This window comes from Cannabis sativa, chromosome X (assembly GCF_029168945.1).
Source record: "Cannabis sativa cultivar Pink pepper isolate KNU-18-1 chromosome X, ASM2916894v1, whole genome shotgun sequence".
Classification (NCBI taxonomy): domain Eukaryota; kingdom Viridiplantae; phylum Streptophyta; class Magnoliopsida; order Rosales; family Cannabaceae; genus Cannabis; species Cannabis sativa.
In genome coordinates, this window is record NC_083610.1 from 85,239,332 (window position 1) to 85,260,253 (window position 20,922).

The 20,922-nt window shown below is 30.5% G+C and overlaps 2 protein-coding genes across 2 annotated transcripts; both read right to left on the reverse strand.

The window, feature by feature from the left end:
* Nucleotides 1-2,787: 2,787 nt before the first annotated feature.
* LOC115702302 (indole-3-pyruvate monooxygenase YUCCA6) lies at nt 2,788-5,815 on the reverse strand. Its single transcript, XM_030629751.2, has 4 exons — nt 4,593-5,815; nt 3,839-4,087; nt 3,167-3,289; nt 2,788-3,047 (listed from the first exon to the last, which is right to left on the reverse strand). The coding sequence occupies exons 1-4, from the start codon at nt 5,286-5,288 to the stop codon at nt 2,838-2,840; spliced, it is 1,278 nt and encodes a 425-aa protein (XP_030485611.1). The 5' UTR covers nt 5,289-5,815; the 3' UTR covers nt 2,788-2,837.
* A 5,523-nt stretch (nt 5,816-11,338) lies between these two features.
* Nucleotides 11,339-13,662, reverse strand: LOC115702309 (BURP domain protein RD22). The gene is made up of 3 exons (XM_030629754.2): nt 13,416-13,662; nt 13,211-13,316; nt 11,339-12,589 (listed from the first exon to the last, which is right to left on the reverse strand). Exons 1-3 carry the CDS (start codon nt 13,455-13,457, stop codon nt 11,616-11,618), a joined length of 1,122 nt encoding a protein of 373 aa, XP_030485614.2. The 5' UTR covers nt 13,458-13,662; the 3' UTR covers nt 11,339-11,615.
* Nucleotides 13,663-20,922: the final 7,260 nt, after the last annotated feature.

A 20,922-nucleotide genomic window follows, 5' to 3' on the forward strand; every position in this document is an offset into this window, starting at 1 on the left:
TTGAGTTCGAGGACATTTAGGAGACGATCATTCAGACTATTTGGCCGATAGAATAACGGTAACATTAAAATTTGTATTGTAATAGATCAAAGAAAACTATCATACAAAAAAATAAATCTATATGACTTCAATGTTTATTTTTTTTTCAGACTAAGTTTGAGTTCTCAACTGACAATCCTATGTTCGAGGATTATGTTCTTAAATCAATGTCAAAAGGGCTACATGACTGGAGAGCGGATACGAAAAAGGCATGGAAGAAGAATATTTAGAAATATCGAGAGGCGGAAATGACTAGGAGATCACGTCTAGATATGGTAACACTAGAGGTGTGGGCAGAGGTTATCGCACACTAAAAAGACCCAACAACAGGTATAAGTTCCTCGTCGGTAACTTAATTCGCCGGTATAAATACTTTTACTGGTGAGTTAAGGTGATTCGCCTGCAAAACACGTTATGCTGACGAATCATTGCCGGTGCAAAAGCTCGCCGGCAAAAGTACTTTAGTCTGAAGAGAGAGAGAGAGAGAGAGAGAGAGAGAGAGAGAGAGAGAGAGAGAGAGAGAGAGAGAGAGAGAGAGAGAGAGAGGAAGATTTGTTTCTCTTATTAATATATTTTTTTTTCTTTTTGACTCGGTCAAAACTGAGTCTTTACATCATTCTTCTTAGGCGAGCAGTGCCATTTTTTTTGGCCAAAAAGATGGTTATGCTCGCCTAGCACTATTGTGGGAGTGTTCATGTGTAATTTTAACTATATTTTTAAGTCTTGGTCTTTTTGTATCTCAATGAGTTGAGTTCTTGTTGAACTTCTCATTTAATTAGGGTTTTGGAGCAAAAACCTTACTTTGAATTCATGAAACCCTAGGTTCGAAATCCTAAGATGCAAGCATGGTCGTGCTCGCATGGCCTTCTTAGTGTACCATGGGGCACTCAAATAGGGTACTATCATGTAGTCCATAGATCAAATCTTAACCCCGTTTGGTTTTAATTTTAAGTCTTGGTGAAAGTTACCCTTAACTATATTTTGTGAAAACTGGGTATAACATCCAATTACACTCAAATTTCAACACGTAACGTGCTGTATTAGGACTTTGCAATTTTTCTGGCAATAATTAAAGTTGCAATTATATGTTGATCGTATGTATTTATTTCATTGAAATATATATATTTCTAACAGTCCAACCCTCCATTTACATGTAAATTATTAATAATTTATTCTCAGAAATCGATTATATATGGATATATATGGTGGTGTTGGGGCGGAGCTATATGATAAGTTATAGGGGCCTTGGCCCCCCCTCAATTCTCAAATTATATATATTAGTTTATAATAATGATGATCAAAATAATTTCATATGTATATATTATTAATAATATAAGATGAACTATATAATTTGTGGTCAAATTACACACTTACCATAGTAGAAAGGCGATGTGGTGGATGGGGTTAGCTTATTCAAAAATCATGTATATATATAAAAATTATAGGAGTCGTTTGTAAGGTCGTATTAGGTCGTGTATTATATTGAATTGGATTATATATTATATTTTTATATAATACTATGTTAAACTTTAATTTATACTAAAATATTATATATTAAGTGTCCATAAAAGTTGATACCACATATAGTTTTACATAAAAATATTGCATAAAATACAATTTAATATAATACAATACAATACGACCTAATACATTGTTCCAAACGAGCCCATAATATTTTTTAAAATAAAATATATTGTACTCTCCTAAATTTAATTAAATACTATACATTATATATAAATGTGACGTAATATATAATGAATGTAATTTTTTAACTAATAGTAATAGAGTAAATATTAGTACTATATTAAATTGGGTCCCTAACACCTTAAAAATCACTTTTAAATTTCCTAGTTCTTTATATAAAATATTTATAAAAATTAAAAATTATCATATTTTCTTCAATTTTGTATGCATTGTTCGATATTGGCCCCCCATACTATCTTATTCTGGCTCCGCCCCCGTGTTGCGTTGGTCCAATCTTCTGCTAATTAGTACTGAAATCATTTCGATCGACCGTGATCCTTTGCATGCCACCAGTTATATATATATATATAATATTAATATAAGTACATATAAATAATGGACAGAAAAAAATTGTAGATTTCATTATTATGATTAATTAAGCCGTTAACTTTTTTCTTCATAAAAAGAAGAAGAAAATCCAACATTTTTCTTTTCTTTGACAAAAGACACCAAACAATTAACCGGCCGATTCATAATGGGAGAATATTTTAATAAATTAAAAAAATAAATCATACAATAACCATTAGGGTTACAACTAATTAATCAAAGAGAAAACATCATTACTGTATATAGGTATTAAAAAAAATCACAAAAACCAAATTAAACCTCTCTTCAGAGTGTGAACATTAATAATAATCAATATTGTACAAGATGATGTACAGTTGAGGTCCCCAAGCTCAGCTCACTCTCAAACGTCAATTAATTTCATAAATATATATATATATATATATCTAAATATTCCTCCCACCCAATATTGTTCTCTACCTATCAAACCAAACCAACCCAACCTATATGTCAGTTTTGGAAACACATGATGAAAAAGGATCACAGATATATTTATATATATATATATATAACTCATCTCTCCCCTTTTCATTTTTTTTTTTTAATTTTTTGCTACTTTATTTTCTTCTCCCAAAATCAATATATATATATATAATCATGTAAAAAATATTGTAACATATCCCGGCCTCTAAGTCTCAAGTCAAAATAATATGGTTTTGGTTTTTGTTTTTGGGTATAAAAATTTATATATTGTGAGATGATGATTATTATTATGACAAGTAGCTATAGGTCGTAGTTGTAGTTGATGTGTTAGCAATCCAACACCGTTGGATATCTTCTGCTATTCTTTTGGCGTCCATTGATGCCCCAAGGAGTCCACGCTTTGTGAACCCCACCGCATAAAGCCCACTCTCTCCTTTCCATCCATTAGGAAATGGCCTTTTTGGCAATCCATCTTTTTTTGAAAACATTTCTCCTTCCTATATTTTTATTAATTAATTAAAACCACCAACAAAAAATTATATCTATATATTTATATATATGTATGTAACGAAACTACATTTTTTTTTTTGTTATTATTAATTATATATTATTTTACCTTTAACCAAGAGGGTACGTTGCTTCTGTAACCTGTTGCCAATATGATTGCATCAAATTTCTCTGTTGTTCCATCCACGAATTCCACTCTATGTCGTTTTAGCCGCTTTATACCTGGAAATACCTAAAATATATATATGTTCAATATTATTAAAAAAAATGAAAAAGGAATTATAAATTCCATTAATAATAATGAGTAAATAGAAAAAGTTATTATTTATGTACATGTACTAAAAAATAAAGTATATGGGTTATAATGTATGTCACTATATATATATATTAAACTATAAACAGCTAGATGAAACTATTGAAAAACATAATCATGATTATTTGATATCTTTTTTATTTTTTCTTTCTTTCAAATATTTGAAAAATCAAAAAACGATACTCTACTAAAGCGAGTGGCTGTGCCACTATAAATTTATATTATATAACACACAGGAAATCTTAGAAATTACAATCGCAATCATATCATTTGATTCTTGTACCACATAATATGATCAATCAACAAAAAAGTTATATATATATATATATAGAGGAGTAGTACTAGTACTACTATATAGTTGTCTAATTCACGAGAAACCCTCCAACAAAATTATATAATTATTATAAAATGAAATTAAAAAAAAAAAGAAAAAAGAAAAGTGGAATAATGCAGTAGTAGTAGTAGTACTTGAATGTCTCCACTTTTGATCATGGCAAGTGTGCCAACGTCTAAAACTGGGGTCTTTCCGGACAAGTTCTTGAGCTCTAAGGGACCCAAAGGAGGGCGGTCCAATCCGAAGAGAGAGGTGTCGCCTAATATGAGCCTCGACACGATTAGAAGGAAGCGATCGACAAGTCGTATGGGCAACCACTTGAGCAACCACATGGACACCCCGAAAGTGGATTTTCCCAGCATCTCTCGTGGTAGGATGTGTACCTTCATTATTCATTTACCATCCCATTTAATTAATTAAATTAAATTACATAAACTAGTATTTCTTACCAATGTTATTATATACGCTTGCTTCGGAATCTCAAGAAAAAAAAAAGAAAGATGAAAGATATTTGTTTTTGCCAAAAATAGGGTTTTTTGTGGAATCATTCATTGTGCTTTGATTGTGTGTTTGAGTATATATATGTAAACGTTTTGAAACTTGAAACCAATTGAAATATGGGCTTTTCTTTTCTTTCTTTCCTTTTTTTTCCTACCTACCTACTTTATAACACTCTATTACTACTACTACTGCTGCTGCTGCTTATAACTTTTGTTGGCATGAAAATTAATAATTTGAAGCAAAACTAATAAACTGTTTGTTTCAAAAGTATAATTAATAATAACTGGTTGAACTTAGAACATAATAATAAGTATACCTAGGTAATTAATTATAATTAAGAGAATAGAGAAAATGATGGAGTAGAGTAAAAGGTATAAGTAATCTTACTTTGTCCCTAACGACAAGAGCAGGAGAAGCATTATAATTGCATAGATCCAAACAGACCTCCATCCCAGAATTGCCACAACCAACCACCAAAACTCTCTTCCCTCGAAATTCATGGCCACTCTTATACAAGCTGGTGTGCCTTATGGGCCCACCAAACTCCCCAATCCCTTTAATCTCCGGCTCAAGCGCCTCCGCATTCTCCCCAGTAGCAACTATCACCCACCGGCACACGTACTCGCTCTCGCTCGTCCTCACTCGCCACAACCCCACTGTGTTGTCGTACTCCGCCGATGACACCGTTTGATTGAAACGCGGCCTAATATGGAACCTCTCCGCGTACTCCTCCAAGTACTGTACGAACTGTCGTTTGGATGGATAGGTTGGGAAATCAGATGGAAACGACATGAATGGAAGCTCACAAAAGTGTTTTGGCAAATGGAGACTAAGTCTGTCGTAAGTCTTCAACTGCCAAAGGGAAGCTATGCAGTTGGATCTTTCAAGCACAACGCTGGGCACCCCTTTTTCTTTCAGGCATGCCGCCACCGCTAGACCCGATGGCCCCGCTCCCACGATCACCGGACCCGCCACATAAACACAGCAACATCTCCTCCTCCTCATGCTTTTCAAATCATCCTCTACCATAATAACAGGATCATGGGCTTGTTTCCCTTCTATTTCTCTTAAGTACAACTCCATGTAATAATAATGCCGCCACACTGATAATAAGAAGAGATCCAAATCCAACACCTACCTACCTACCTACCTACCTACCCTGATTTCTTTTTCCTTCTTTCTCTTCTCTCTTATTTACAAATTTTTATAAGATGATGATGATGATGATGAATCAAGGTTAAGTTTTTTTTTTTGTGTGTGTGTGTGAGAGAGAAAGTAGTAGTTGTACTCCTTAAATTCTGGAGTGGATATTATCCACATGCGAGAATGAGTAAATACTTTTTTTTTTTAATCTCCGTTTTGTTCAATGAGAGAGGTTTATGTGGAAGATGAGTAACAACTATGAGGGGTTATAGAGAGAGAGAGAGAGAGAAGAAGAAGAAGAAGAAGAGAGAGCGATGGTGATATATGCTTTGCCTATTTAAATTACTTCTGTTTCTCATTCAAGAATTTATACAGAATTAACCCGAATAGGGTCACGAGAAAGTGTTTATGATATGTAAGTTCGTTAAAAAAAATTCTAACTTTTCTGAACAAAAGTTACAACTAAAAATACATATAATTTTAAAATGAAAATTAAGAGTACTATTTGTGCTTATTTATTTCTTTTAATAATTAGATTATATTATATAAATTGGAACACAAAATAATTCTAAAAGGATGGCATTTTAATTTGGTGATTACTAGAGAGAAGTTAGAAACGTGATTAAGTTGTTGTTTTGAGAGAATTTCTCGAAAGTACTTCGTTTCAGTAACAAAATCAGAATAAAAATTATCCGTTAATAATTAGAAGATTATATTAAATTATTTTATAATTATTGTTGTTATACCCGTCAAAAACCACCAAATAATAATAATAATTGTAAAGCAATAGTAAATTTATAATGTTCAAATCAACAAGTTGGGCCGGGTGGAGTATGAATTGTAACCAAGATGTCATCCACTTTAGTTTGGAGATTTTTTGTAATGATTTAAAAGTATCTTAAAAGCACCTAAGTAGTAACCAAACCAACAATAACAGTGATTTCCTTTTCCTATTTAACAATAAATAAATATATATATATAAATTTATTTTGATGTTGTCCATCAATAAGTTTAAAAAAGAAACGCTATAATTAAGCGTGGTTAAAAAAAATATTCAAAAATTTTATTTATATATTTATTTATTTATTTCAAAATTTTAGATGCTAGCAATCATTAAAATTATTTGATAAACATACACATTTAATAAGAGATCATTGATTATAGTCTTAATAGTGTAAGTTTGGGAATATTTAAACTCATCATTTACATAACAATGTGTTATACATATGGACATCAAAAAAAGGCCTATTTTAGCGGGCCCGACCATATTATTGATCTATCTTAGTAGGCCCAAATCGCCGTGAATTTCAATACCAAGATTGGTGTCGTTATTGTTGGCAATTTCGGCGGTCTAGGCCCGTCATTATTGGTTATGTAATCAAGGCGTGGTGATAAGAATATTTGTCCTAATTTATAGCACCTTTGGACACCTCACACGACAGGCCTGGTCTCCCGAGATTGGTTGTCACAACCCGAGCCCTAGGCCGTGATAGATTTGTAATATCTATAATTTGGGTGATCAAAAGTCACACTTCGACCCTTGTAGGAAGATAATGCTTATAAATGATCTTTTAATTTATATCACAAAGTACTTTTTAAAAATAATGGATTAACTCCTATATCGATAAGAAAATATTAGTAACAAAATCAGGACCACTCATCAATATAAAAGAACAATAATATCCCCCCACAGTTATGTAGTCACCGAATAAATAGATTTTTATTTTTTTTTGAAAAACGATGTTTCATAGATAGAAAAAGTTAGACCTCATTGTCAATACAAAGGATAGTAGTCGGTATTGAAGAAAGATCTACCATACCGGAAATTAAGTTAGCATAAGCCCACCTGGCCACATTATGAGCCAAGAAATTACAAATTCTGGAAATAAACGAAAAATTACAACTTAACAAAAAAGTAGAGAGTCGTTTCCGAATAAATAGATTTAATAAGTCAATAAAATACAAAAATAATATCTAGCATTCATCATTCCTCATTTCTAACTAGTACATAGCTAATTTAAGTCATCTAAACCATCCATTCAAGCTTAAATACAAAATCAGTTTCATTGGAAAGTTTGATAAGTAGAATAAGACAAAACTATTAACATTTTTCTTCCTCAACAGTATCATCCTCATCCACTAGCATCAAACTGAGTTCTTAGAATGGAAAAAAAATAGGAAGGTGAGCTTATAAAGCCCAGTAGAAAAATAACTAATATTAAAGGACTCTTAGTTTAATAAAAATTCATGCATGGTTAGCTGTTAAAATAAAATATCACATCACCATTATCAAAATATTTAAACAAAGTGGAGAGATCACAAATAATCACAAAATCAAGCGTCAAATACATATCACATCGTCCACTAGACCCCTAGCTCTCAATACTAATCATAGAAAATGACATCCAAAATCAGGTAGACGCAACTGATAACCACCATAATACCGGGGCTCAGATTCAGTTTACTCCATGTACAGATTCTAGGTCTTTCACCTACAGGTGAGTGAATACCTGATCTACTTATGATGACACAAAGACTAGGTCGTGAAACAACAGTATGCACAAATCATGATCAACATGACTCTCATCAGTATAACCAAAAGCATGCAAATAATAAGGATAACAAAAGAGCATAATCCTTTTATTTTATAGAAAATTCGGCAGCATAATGACTGTATTTTGAATAAACTCAAAAATCATAACCTGCATAAATATTTGTATAAAAATATAGTTGGCACTCAGTGTCCCAGAATAGTCCAGAAAAATATGCAGATTGAGTTTTCAATTTTTCAAACAATTTGCAAATCATAAAAATTAGAATATGTCTAATGTTATTCAACACGTATAAAATCAAGTCCAATAATCAAGTTGAGTCCTTACCTCTCTCAAGTCATTATTAAACTTTGTCCAAAAGACGATCTTAAGCTCTCAAGTCCCAAGTTCTGATTGTTTAGTCTAATCTTAGATATCACTCTTACATATACCATCAAATGGCTAAATAATTATCATCATTGCATTCTACATTCAAAATCGGGTCCAACAACATATAGTATGATTGTACTTAAAGTTTGGAGTTCTAAAACCTCACCTAACCATTGCACATTAATTATTGGTGACGGTAGAAATCAGTGTACCGAAAATATCACTAAAAATAGGGATAGTATTTATCAAAATGACCACCTCGACGAGTAGATCACACCCATATTAACCATTTGTCAAAACGATACATGATATTGCCAGAAAGTCGCTAGAAAAAGGCAGAGCTACAAAAATGTCCCTGGAAAAGTAGCAGGCTGGAAAAAATGGCTTAATGTAGGTTGTTCTCCTCGACAAGTTGAGTCTAGTGGTGAAAATGACTCGTCAAAAAGATACCGGAGGTGGCCAAAAAATCTGTTCAAAGTTTGAACCTCTAAACTTTGACTTGTAATCTCAGGCTAACAGCGGCAAAATGGGTGGCGCTGCTTAGGGGTTGAGGTCATCAGTGCCTAAGAATTTGAATGATCCGGTGTGTGGGGTCAGACGGTGGCCGAAGAGTGATTGCTGAGAAGATAATCTTAGCTCTCAATCCCGAGCTCCAATTGTTTAGTCCAGTCTTAGATATCACTCTGACATATACCATTAAATGGTTAAGTAATTATCATCATTTCATTCTATATTCAAAATCGAGTCCAACAACATATATATGACTATATTTAAAGTTTAAAGTTCCAAAAATTCACCTAAGCGGTGCACATTAACTATCGGTGGCAGTAAAAATCAGTGTGTTAGAAATGTTTTCGAAAATAGGAGTAGTATGTATCAAAATGACCACCTCGACGAGTAGATCACACACATGCCAACTATTTGTCGAAACGGTACACGATATCGCTAGAAAATCACCGGAAAGGGCTAGAGCTACAAAAACATCACTGGAAAAAGTAGCAGGCTGGGCAAAATGGCTTAGTGTAGGTTGTTCTCCTTGATGAGTTGAGTCTAGTGGTGAAGACGACTCGTCAAACAAACACCAGAGGTGGCAAAAAATTATGTTCAAAGTTTGAACCTCCAAACTTTAACTTGCGATCTCAAGCTAACAGCGATAAAAGGGACAACACTGCTTGGGGCTTGAGGTCGTCGGTGCCTGCGGGTTTAAATGGTCTAGCATGTGGGGTCAGACGATCGTCGAAGAGTGGTCGTCGAAAAGTGATGGTGGTGGTGGTGGTTATGGCTTCTTTGAAGCTTCGAAGAGAGAGAAAGAGAAGTGGGAGAGAGAGAGAGAGAGAGAGAGAGAGAGAGAGAGAGAGATTATGCGATGATAAAATGTGGGTCCCACTATATTTATAAAATCTTTTCTTTTTTTTTTTCTTTTTGTCTACTCGGTCAAACCGAGTCTTCACATTAGTCAATCTTGATGGCTTTTTAATAGACTGTGAGATAATCTACTGTTGTGGGAGAAATATTTTTTTTAGATTCCCTCTCCTATTATATTGATTATATAGATAAATTTACAATTTAAATATCATTTGTAAATATTTTTTTATACATTAAATAGATATATATAAGGCATCTCTTAGTATAACAAAGTCTTATATATCACAATTTCTTAAAAAAAAAAAAGTCTTATATCACAATACATTTTGTAAATACTCGTTAAAAATTTGACAATAAGTATAATTAGTCTTACAGTTAATAAATTTTAATCCATATCATGACATAAATTTATGTAAGTAGGAGAGTCATTCTTTATGCACTTCGTTAATCTCATCTATTAAGTATGTTTTTTGATCATAACTACAATATAAAAGTCGATGTAAAAGCTATATTAATTTTTTTATGATTCAAAATTTAAATTTACTACTACAAAATAGGCTTTTAGTGTTAGTTTAAAAGACAATTTTTTTTAAAAAAAATGACACTAAATACCACCCAAACTTCTTAGTCTCAGTTTATAACTGACATCTATAATAACAGAGGTGGAAAATAATGATGGGCATGACAATGATGATATTGATGATGATACAACCAATTTGTAGTAGTATTTACTTTATTTTAATTGAGAAAATTATACTAATGTTCGTATTTTAAACATATATTTATTTACTAATTTTTTGACAATTATAACTATATTATGCATGTATACTTAGAATAATTTAAAATTATATTTTATTGTGTAATTATTAATAATTAAGCTTTCATGTTTTATTTTTTTTAATTTTAATTTACTTTAATTTAAAAATAATTAATAAAAAATCTAAAATTAAACAAATTAATTACAAAATTTTACCGACGAATTATTGCAGTGGGAAAATTTTATTATGTGACAACTACAAGCGAGTTTTGCCAGAGCAAAAATGTGTTGGTAAAAGTCAAATATCCATCTATCAAAAAATACTTTTGGCAGCGCATTAATGCACTGGTACAAGTAATTTTTCCAGCTCTGGTAAAAGTTTTACCGGCATGTACACTTTTACCAACACTTTTCATTTTTTATTGGCAAAAGTTGCAGTACTGACGCTGATTTTCTGACCCCTTTTGCCAAAGCAAAATTATACGCTAGCAAAAGAAGATTTCATTTTTCCAAATTAATACCCAACTCTTACCAACGCACAAAAGTCTAATTTCTTGTAGTGATGCTAAACAACTTGTTTCTACCTAAAGTTTGTATGGAGGCTTTTGGTAATTGAAGTTTTAATCCGAAAGGTTTCATTAAAGAATATTAAAATATAAAAGAGCAAGTTGGCTACCGTCAATAACATCAAATTTAGAGAAATATTAAAGGGTATCCATGGTGCTTAAGGTATAATATTATTATTAGTGTAATTAAATATTATATGGAGTCTCATTTATTTTATTTTGATAAAGATTATAAAAGGTTGTTAGTCAAGGATTTCACCTCATAACTCATAATAGTACTATCTTGGTGCCCCATATAACAATGCTCTCAAATTTATTCTTCTATAATTTGTAAATTGAAAATACAAATCTCTAGACCTTTCAACAAGAAGTCTCTTAACGGAGCCACAATACGATCTATATATCATTATTTAATTATATATATAGTACATAACTGAATACATATAAGACTTCATACACACTAATACAGGATTATTATTCACATATAAGGTGGATGCATGCATGCATGCATGCATGCATACTTATTATCTTTGAGAAATTAAGATCAGTCACGATAAAAACCTGCTGCAACTAAAACTATACTCCAATCCAACTAAATAATAAAGAAAAGATGCATTAATTGTATGGAGTATATAAAATATAAATATATAGTAGAGTTCTAGTTTTGAATCCAAACAATATGATCCTGAGGAAGGAAATGGCAGACTGGAACAGTTCCTTGTTTAACGTTAAGGACTTTGAAGGCCAAGTGGTTTGGGTTCCATCCTGAGGTGTCTTTATGGCAAGCAGCTACTGCCTTAACTTTGTTCCCATCATCACTACCTTGTAAGGTCACCATATAAGCCTCAGTGGCTTGTGAAGTGTGGCAATAGAAGACTGCGAAAGGATAGTTTAGCTTGTGGCACACAACGGTTACTTTGGAGTTTGAGTTTCTCTTCTTTTCTACTTGTTTTATTGTGTACTTTTGTATCCCAACAGATTCTTTCTCCTCTACTACATTTGTAGAAATTGCTTGTACGTTGTTGTTGTTACCAAGCTTGGAAGTGGTAAAGTCTATCATTGACTCTAATGAAGTTGCACAATACTTGTCTTCACCTTTGATACTCGGCTCTTCACACTCTTCGATTGTTTGTTTCACCATCTCAGCCTCCTCTGAGTGTGGTTTAACCGAAAGTTTGTTCAAAATTTCAGGCAATTTTTTAGATGAGAATGGGATTGATTGAGCTACTTGACGGGGCAAGAAAGTTGAAGTACTACTCATACTAGTACTACTCTTGACGAAGTTCAAGTTCATTTGAGTCCCAGGTTGAATGTCCTTGTCCAAGAAAAACAGAGCTACACTAGGATTGTCATGAAGTTGAGTTTCATTGGCTGCATACTTGTACACAAATGGGTCTTTTCCTTTCACACCTACTCCAACATAAACAGGTTTTCCCTTATGTGTTGTGTTTACAGAAACTCCTCCTTCTTTACCACCAACACCAACGTTGGTACCTCCTTTGTTACCAACACCAACACCAACACCAACGTTGGTACCTCCTTTGTTACCAACACCAACACCAACATCAACGTTGCTACTTCCTTTGTTATCAACATTATTCACAGAGGTACTCTTCTCTTCCCTTAATATATCTACAAAATCATCACCCCATTATAACTACTTTATTAATCCCTTTTTAATTACTTAGTTCATTAAATAACAAATTTGAAAATCTTAATTAAAGATCGATGCCTGCTGGCCTGTAATTATTAATTACCATAATGAATATAGGGTGATTTTATAAACCACCCCTTAAAAGGCTTGATGGATCCAACTTGAGAGAATTTATTAGTTTACTTTTTTATGGTCGTCTACGTCTACGTTGTAGTTATTTAAGACATCTTATAAAATTTTGAGATATCGGAAAACTTTAACACGTCTAAAACAGGATTCAAACAGTTTGATGCACACGAGACTCTTTTATTTTATACGCGTGTGAAATAAACTGCTTGATTCCTATTTTCCGCATGTTAAATGTTTTTAAATTTCTCAAAATTTTGCAGGAGAGGTCTTAAATAACTACAACGTAGACGACTATAAAAAAAAAGTATATTAAAATATTTTTCCACATACCGAAATAGATAAGAGTGCATCGATAAACCCCTCTTAAAAAAGAGAATTGTAGATTTTTTTCATGAATATATACAGCAAGAAATATTTTCAATAATAAAAGAAAAACTTTAAAGAGGAGGTGTCAATTTGGTAGCACCAACCTGATTGTAGAAGATTTGTAACAGCTTTTGGCATAGGTGTGTTTGGCAGAACAGACTTCCAATAAAGTTCTGGAGATTGCACGGCATGGCTTGCTACAAACAACAACTGTGTGTATATATATATACATACACATATATTAATTGAAATGAGAAAGAAAATAAAACAAGACTATTTGTTTTTTTGAAAAAAATAACTAGAACTTACAGTAAGAAAAGGTAGGATATTGTATGGGAAGTAGAACCCCATGATTCTAATATATGTTTTGGTTAAAGTGATGAAGTGTAGTAGAGAGAGGTAAGCTTTAATGTAATGTTGTAATGAAATTGTGCATATGAGTTCATAGAAATTTATAGTGTCGTTTATAATAGGGTGGGTAGAAAAAGGAAGGTACAAATGCTAAGTTTCCACCCACAAATTCTACGATTAATTACTTCCAACTGTCCCTGCCTTACTTACTTTTACTACACATATATATATAAATTATATATATCAAATGGGGACAGGTGCATAGACGTCGTACCTGACAAGTGCATGGGTGAACAAAGAAACCAAATTAAGTTACACTAGCTAAGTTGGTATACTTGTAATAAATTATCTCAAATATTAATTTGATCCTAACTCTCTCTCTTACGGGCTCGTACTAAGTCGTATTGTACTGTATTGTATTATATTAAATTGTATTTTATGCAATATTTTTATGTAAAACTATATGTGGTATTAACTTTTATGGACACCTAAATATATAATATTTTAGTATAAATTAAAGTTTAACATAGTATTATATAAAAATATGATATATAATCCAAGACAATATAATACAATACAATACAATACGACCTAATACGGCGTTTCAAACGAGCCCTATGTATGAAATTATATATATTTTTAAAGAGTATTGTTATTAGATATTAGTAGTGACTAATAGTTTCTAGATATGTTATTTTATAATTGATTAGTGATATTTTTTAAAAAATAATTATTTAAGACTCGATACTTAATTGTACCATAACAATATTAACACGTAATGTCTTTTATTATTTTTTTTTTTAAAAAAAAAAAAAGAAATTATATATTACTAAAGTTGATTTCGACTCCATCAAGCTATAGGTGTAGCTAGTAAGATAAGATCAATGAACTTATAATTATATCACTATATAATATATATATAACGTGAGAGTCGACATTTTCTATCCCACTCTTAATTACCGAACAGCTAGCCACTATGTTTTTATTGGTTTAGAAGGAGTTGAATCTCTTACTCTTTTGAGAAATGCTAAAATACATTATTGCTGTCTAATACTTTTCTCAGTATCATATTTTTATTAGTGTAATTTAGTATTAGATTTCATTTAACTTAAAATAAATAACTTTTAAGAAATATTACTAACCAATCGTAAGACACCACCCATAAAACGTGTTAGGCACTATAAGTATTCAATAACAATGCTCTACTCTTTTTTATGAGAGCATTGATATGAGACACCAAAGTATCTAATACCTCTATAACATACGTTTTATAATTAGCTAGTATTTTTTTATAATTTTTATTAAATTAAAATAAGTGAGATTCAATATTAAATTACACTAATAACAATATTATACTAGACACTATAAAAACTCTTTAGCATTTCTCTTTTTATCATTTAAATTATAATGTGTACATTTCTTTTGGGTTTATTTGTTCGATAAGCCATATCCAAAATCAGCTACGATCAAGTTTTCACTATTTTCTATTTATTTATTATTTTTATACATATAATTATGAAAACAAAGAAATAAAAACTATAGGAGCTTCTATGGTGGTGCTCTCCTTAAATTTAATAATCTAATTATTCTTAATCATATATTATAGTTATTTAAGTTATTATTTAAAATTTTGAAGAATCTCAAATTATTTATAATAAAAAAGCGATGCTTAAATAATTTATTTCACATTCATTTAAAATAAAAAAAAAAATAGGTGCGTAATATATTGTTTAAAATTTATTTTCAACGTATTAAATGTTTTAAAATTTTACAAAATATTTTAAGTTAAATAAAAAAAATTCTGAATGTCGAAATATTAAAAGTGATTTTAAGTGATGCATTCTACAATTTTCCAAAACTATAAATGCATGCTTTGAATGGTACCCAATTGTTTGGTATCTGTTGGTAGAGAAGTTGGTACGTGGGTGTTTTCCCGTGTTCCTCATTTGGCCTTATTTGAAAAGAAAAATAATAATAATAATAATATGAAGATATATATTTATCCAAAATTCTATAATGTACTCTTTTAAAAGTAATCTACTAATGATGTTTATTTATTTTGATATCTGAAATAATATTTTAATAAATATTTTTTCTTATAGTCATAAAGGTTTATTTAAGACATCTTTTAACATTTTAAAAAATTCGAAAAAATTTAACACCTCAAAAACAGGTTTCAACAAGTGTTGCACGGGTGCATGTACCCTCATAAAAGAAGTGTATCGGTGCACCCCTATTTGTTTTGTAATTAGGAAGAATTTTTAGTCTAACTTTTTCGTAGTTGTGTACGTTATAATTATTTAAGACATCCTTTAGAATTTTAAATAATTAAAAAATAATTAACATGCCAAAAATAGAGTTTAACCAGTTTATTGCATGTGTGACTCTTTTATTTTATATGTGTGTGAAATAAATTGTTTGAACATTATTTTTTATATTATAAATTATTCTAAATTTCTCCAAATTTTGTAAAATGTCTTAGATAACTATATAACGTACACAACTATAAAAAAAAATAGACTAATATTTTTTTCTAGATGCCAAAACAAATAAGAAGTGCATCGGTGTACCTCTTTTAAGGGGTGCAAAATCACCTATATGTATTTATGGGTGATTCTACAAGTCACTCCCTTAAAAGGGATGTAGTGATACACCTTCTACTTGTTTCGGCATCCAGAAGAATTTTTTTAGTCTAATTTTTTTCAGATTCATGTACGTTATAACTATTTAAAATATCTTACAAAATTTTGAGAAATTCGGAATAATTTACAGTATAGAAAATAATATTCAAACAATCTATTTTACACGCGTATAAAATAAAATAGTCACGCGTGCAACACACTGTTTGAACGCAGTTTTTGGTATCTTAAACTTTTCTGAATTTCTTGAAATTTTATAGGATGTCTTAAATAACTATAATTTATTACTATGAGAAAAAATTTGACTAAAAAATTATTTCAGATACTAAAACAGATAGAGATGTATCGGTGCATCTCTTTTAAGAGAATGCATTATATAATTTTTCCTATATTTATATATTGTACATGTATTGAACGGTAAATAAATTGTCAAAAATTATAAATGAAGTAAGAAATACGTAAAATGTATAGGAAAATTCTACAAAGGTTGCATTAAGGTTGCATTGATGCATACTAGGGGTGTTCGTGGTGCGGGTGGTGCAGTTTTTGACTATTTTTCTAAACCAACCTGCACATGCAGTTTTTTAAATTTCTCAAACCGCACCTGCACCGCGAAACTAAAAAATTGCACTGCAAAAAAAGGTGCAGTGCGGTGCGGTTTATGCGGTTTTTGCGGTTTAGACTATCACTAAATAATTAAAATATCACAAATACAACAAAGCTTGAGCAACAGTACTTGTCAAAAATAAAATAAGGCTTGAAAATAAATATAAAAAAAAAAAGTTTCAAGTTTACACAATACAATAATTAGTGGACTTAGGTTGGGCCTTCACATATTGGAACTAAATAAATATAAAAATTGGTATTTTTATATTATACGGTGCGGTGCGGTTTGAACCGCATATTAACAATTCAAAATCGCACCGCACTGCGCAATTTAGGAAAAATTCAAACTGCGACTACACTGTAAAGAATTTTAAACTGCATTTTTTTTGCGGTGTGGTGCGGTGCGGGCGGTTTGAACGGTTTGATGAACACCCCTAATGCATACTTATCTGTTTCGACATTTGAAATAATTTTTTAATTTAATTATTTTTTATGATTGTTTATGTTGTAATTATTTAAGATATTTTGCAATATTTTAAAATTTTTGAAAAAATTTAATACGCTAAAATTAGAGTTTAAACAATTCATTTTACACACGTATAAAATAAAATAGTCACGAGTGTAACAAACTATTTAAACCTTATTTTTAACAAGTTAAACATTTTCAACTTTCTAAAAAAATTTGCAGAATATTTTAAAAAAACTATGAAAAGAAAATTACACTAAAAAATTCTCCTAAATGTCGAAATAGAGATAAATGATACATCAATAGTGTGTAAGGATATTAGCATATTATTTTTGTTAAATAAAATTCAATGTCTCTATCCAACCCAATTATGTGGTTTTTTTGCCTCCTATCTCAAATTCTTTCGTATGCAAGTAGAACTTTGACATTGTTTAAGAAATATTTAGGTTATGGCATTGGTGTCTGTTTTTTATATTAAAAATTGTATTCTTAGAATGGAGAACTAAATCAATATTTTTAGTTTTTAAAACACCACATGTGTTTGGTTAATATTTTTTAAAAAGTATTTTTAAATTTTTTTCCTAAACAAATGAAGAAAAAATACTTTAATACTCCACACCTTGACCCGGACCCAACCCGTGCTCTAGATCCTAGACTCGAACTCAGACCCACGCCTGGTCCTAACTTCGAGACTAGCCCAAAATCCCGAATCCAAACTAGGCCTAGGCACTAGCCCTGGAACCCGACTCCAAAACTCAGACCCAGACTGCAGACCCTGAACTTGGGCCCGATCTTGGCATCGAATCCCAAGCCCAGCCTCAGACTAGGACTGAAACCTACATCAAACCCTAGACCCCTCGAACCCTGAATTCGAATAACCTGGAGACCCAACCTTGGGCCACGACCAGACTCAAACCTCAGACCAAGCCCCCAACACAAACCTGGCCAAGACCTCAAACCATAGAACCCAGAATCCAGACCCCAACCCCCAAACTCCAACCTCCTAGACCTGGCTTCAAACCTGACCATGAACCCTTGAACTCCAACCCTGGGTCCAACCCTGGATCCCAGGCCTGTGACTATGAGAAAATAATTTAAGAAAAAATGTATGAAAAAATATTAACGAAAAAAGAAATTATTTTTTAAAATAAAAAACAACATTTAATTTTGTTGTTTTTAATTTTTTTGTAACTTTATTTACTAAAACAATATCAAACACACTTCTGTTTTTTAAAAATAAAAATTAGATTTTTAGTCATTATTCGAAACAACTACAAAAACTTTACCCATGTATATATACTTAAGTTAAAACTCGAGGGACTGCGAAAAGTTAGTAATGAGTAGTGTGATCTCTTTCAATGATAGTATACATAAAATTTTATGTACTTGACATATGTATATATATATATGATCAATAGCCATACACAAACTAAAAAAATAGTTAGGTTAAAATACATCATACTAATTTTTATTTTCTACTTATAAACAGCGTCGACTCAAGAGTAGAACAGTAGGAGCCATGCCCAAGGTCTCTACCTAAGCCTAAAATTTAATAAAAGGGCCTTAAATTTATTTTTTAAAATACCATAGTTTTGTATTTTAACTAATTATTTATTAAAAAATATAACTATTTTTTTTTTTTTTGAAAAAAATACCTAATTTATTTTTTAACATACCATATTAAATATTTTATTAAGATAAAAGACCCAATTATTTTCAAAATACTATATTTTTGAATTTTTACTACTATATATAAAAAAATAATATAAAAAATGTCCAATTAAATTTTTTTGTCCAAAACCCCAATTAACTTGAGACATATAATCATATATTTGTATATGAGAGGTTAGGTGGATAACCAGGGTATTAAGGTAATGAGATATTTGGGCAAAACTTAGATGCGTATAATAATGAGTAATTAATGAGATGAAAATTTGATATTATTGATAAAGCATATAACATCATTCGTTAACTTATTTTATAAGAAACCTCTTAATGCAATGCAAGAGGTTGATTCGTCTCTTGTCTGTCTTTTCAAAACTTTCAATAGAATTAAGGGCACGTACATATAATAATCGTAACAAGAGATCATGAAATGAAAGATACATATAATAGGAATAAGTAATAATACTATAATAGGATATGCACATATGGATCTCTTCTTGTTGTTGGCACATGTGCTTAAAACTTCTATTAAATGTTTAAAATATTGAGAACACTCTAAGGTGGTGTTTAGTTAGAAGGAATAAAAATATAAAAATAGCAATGGGAATAAGAATGGAATAAAATTTAAAATGCATAAAAAATAGAATAGTCATCTTACTAAAATATGGAAATGTTATTTCATTAGAATGACATTTCAATACTTTAATATGCAACTAAACAAAAAAAATAAAATAAAAATTATTTTCTTTTTATTCCATTTCATTACCTTCAACCAAACGCCACCTTAATTATGATGATTGTATTAGTTTTTGGCCTTTTCCTAATACCATTAATTAATTTATAAATTAACTAAAAGAAATTTATAATAAATTATTATAATCTGATACTAACATCATTTTATTTCATTCATTAATACCGAAGATCATTAAAACTAAAAACAAAATATGAAATCACAGAGAAAAATCCCTCTCTTTAAAACAAACCAACATTTGTGCTAAAAATTCTAACTCTTTTAGCAAGACCATCCGCAAAAGAGTTTATACTCTCAAAAAAGAAAATTTACAAACATCAAACTTTTTAACTAAATTTAAAACCGATAACTCACGTTTAAAAAACTCAAATTTGGAAGGCAATTGTTCAAAGACAAGACTTCGGATAGCAACTTGAGAAATCAGAGAACACATGAATTTCATTCCAAGATGATTTGGTTCTTAAAATTTCTTAAAATAATTATGTTTTGTACTTAAATTTTTGGATAATTTTTTTAGAATAAAATACAATCTAATAAATTTGTTAATATTAAATACCTAAAATAAAACATTATAAAAACATTCAAATTTGAAAATAATAATAAAAAAAACAGTTTAAATATTTTAATATTTAAATTAGTAAATTATTATGTAGATGTTTATTCAGATTAAGAGGTCTGAATCTTAAAAAAAAACAATTGCACCACTTTTGTTCTAGCAATCCGTACAAAATATTGTACAACAACAACAACAACAAAATACAGGAGAAAACTACTCTGAGTCACTGACGACATAATTCTCACTTTTTAGTTCTCTACTCTAAATACTATTCAACCCATCCTAAATCCTCATCCAACAAGTAATAGCATGGTGCCAAGCTCATTTACCCCTCGAAACTCTACCACAAACTATATTATAAGTGCTACTAATCTCTTATTTCAACCACTTTCTCAACCTTCCCATCCGAAAACACATAATGCAATATATTTTTTCTACATTTCTTTCATAGTGATTCATATTATAATTACAATATCAAATCTATACATTTTCAAAAAAAAACACTAAAATTTATAATATCAACAACATAATTCTTAAATATTTTAGTTTACTACGTGTGTTCAGAAAATTTTAAATACATTTTTTAACACTATAAGCTATTTAAAAAATTTTAAAAATATACATGAATAATATTATAACTATAATAAACTCCGCTGAAAAAAAAACTACACATTTTTCGAATTCGTGAGAAAAAAAAATTATAATAAGAAATTATAATTAACAATCTTCATTATCTAATAACCACGTCGGTCTTCATATTTTACTACCAAACACACCAATCC